The sequence below is a fragment of the Oryzias melastigma genome, linkage group LG7, assembly GCF_002922805.2.
Source record: "Oryzias melastigma strain HK-1 linkage group LG7, ASM292280v2, whole genome shotgun sequence".
Lineage (NCBI taxonomy): Eukaryota > Metazoa > Chordata > Actinopteri > Beloniformes > Adrianichthyidae > Oryzias > Oryzias melastigma.
This window is the reverse complement of record NC_050518.1, coordinates 26,070,943-26,072,778: the sequence shown is the minus strand read 5'-3', so window position 1 is coordinate 26,072,778 and position 1,836 is coordinate 26,070,943. Positions and strand designations below refer to the sequence as shown.

The window sequence follows — 1,836 nt, the reverse complement described above, 5'->3', positions numbered from 1 at the left end:
AATTCCATGGTCCAGAAGATTTTTCATTAAATGACAGCGTGGATTTTATGTATCTCATTACTTTGGAATAATTAACTTTCAAAATAAAAAAGATTTTGTATCCATTGGCAGTTTGCATCTGACTGAGAGCGCTCTCATTGGATGATCGCAGGTACTGCAGACTAGCTTCAATAATGTCACGTGGTTTAAGAACATCCCAGCCGAGTTCAGAGCCATCCTGCGCAGTGCGTGTACTGCGCAGGCAAGTGCTTGTGAAGCTAACAGCGTCCTTCCTGCTCATCCCGGCTAGCCGTGCGAGTGCAGCCTTCCAAGTGTTGGAACTATGACAAACATTACGCATTAACAGGATAACACAAACGTCGACATCCTATTAACACAAACAGGTTCGTTATTACCCAATTTATCTCGTGACCGTCTGCTCGCTGGACGAGCTAACTAAACGTTAGCTCTGGGTAACTCTAACTGTAGTTGAACGCAGGAAATAGCAAATCCTGAGATTCTAATGGCTCAAATTAATGTTCTGACCCTGAACATGTCCGGTTGGAACTTCTTAATTAAATGAAGATTTCTTCATGTAGCATTTTGTAAGTGGCAATCTCAAATGTTAAACTAAAGCCCCCAGTTGCTAACCAGTTGTTAGCTAGCGGGGGAAACGTCAACAACAAGTCACCAGATGTGGTCTGCTGGACTGAAACTTGAATATTGTTGGTCCTCTGGGATTCGTGCCTACTAAACTGTGTTATTCCATAGTTTATGATGCAGGTGGTGGTTATGGTTTGTTCGTCCTTTCATTGTTTCTTCATTCTCTTATTGACGGGGTGTTCCTAGTTGTTTCTGCTTCTCCTAAACTCATTGGTGTAACATTGATGGCTGTGGTTGTCTTCCCAGCTGTCACCATGGTGATCATGTCAGGCACAGCCACAGTGTTGCAGCAGTTTATCAGCGGTCTGAAGAGTCGAAATGAAGACACCCGAGCAAAGTCTGCCAAAGATCTGCAGCATTACGTGACCACGGAGCTCAGAGAGGTACCTGATGCTGCTCCTGCCCCTTACACCTGTAAAACTGTTGAACTTCATCCTTTGGTCTTCTGCTTCAGCTCAGCCAAGATGAAGCCACGACCTTCTACGACGAGTTAAACCACCACATATTTGAGCTGGTGTCCAGCTCTGATGTCAATGAAAAGAAAGGAGGGATACTTGCTATTGGTAGGCTCCAGTCACAAGCTACAACCACTCATGTCTGTTGTGTGTATTTCTGCTTTATGCTGTTTGTGTTAAATTTGTGTTCCAGTGAGTCTCATTGGCGTTGAGGGAGGAAATGCCACCCGGATCAGTCGCTTTGCCAACTACCTCCGCAACCTTCTGCCTTCCAGCGATCCTGTGGTGATGGAGATGGCTTCCAAAGCGATGGGGCACCTATCCATGGCTGGAGACACCTTCACCGCTGAATATGTGGAGTTTGAAGTGAAGAGAGCTCTAGAGTGGCTGGGGGCCGACAGGAACGAAGGCAGACGCCATGCGGCTGTGAGTCATGGGCAGACCACACGGACTGTTTGTTGTGTAAACAGATTGTTCTCCATCTTGAAACTGTCCTTAAGCACTTTTGAGCTTCACTTAAGTTTCCACGAGTTACAATTTGAAAGTCTGGAGTGTAACTTAGGAAAGTTTATTTCTATGATGCTTTTTCCAGAAAGAATCCCAAACAACAAATGTCAGAACCACATAAAAAACTGGATAAAACAAGAAGGAAAATATACTGCTCACAAAAATTAAAGGAGCACTTTAAAGAAACACATTAGATACATCAGATCTCAATATGAAGTTGGATTTCTATACA

General features: G+C 44.1%; 1 protein-coding gene across 2 annotated transcripts in view; it reads left to right on the top strand.

The window, feature by feature from the left end:
* Nucleotides 1-215: 215 nt before the first annotated feature.
* The window catches only part of mtor (mechanistic target of rapamycin kinase), an 82,784-nt gene continuing 81,163 nt past the window's right edge, over nucleotides 216-1,836 (top strand). For both annotated transcript variants that reach the window (XM_024292199.1, XM_024292198.2), the window contains exons 1-4: nucleotides 216-383; nucleotides 889-1,025; nucleotides 1,097-1,205; nucleotides 1,291-1,523. In XM_024292199.1, the coding sequence (XP_024147967.1) occupies nucleotides 897-1,025; nucleotides 1,097-1,205; nucleotides 1,291-1,523 (471 nt within the window). In that variant the 5' untranslated portion in view covers nucleotides 216-383; nucleotides 889-896. The remainder of the gene's footprint in view (nucleotides 384-888; nucleotides 1,026-1,096; nucleotides 1,206-1,290; nucleotides 1,524-1,836) is intronic.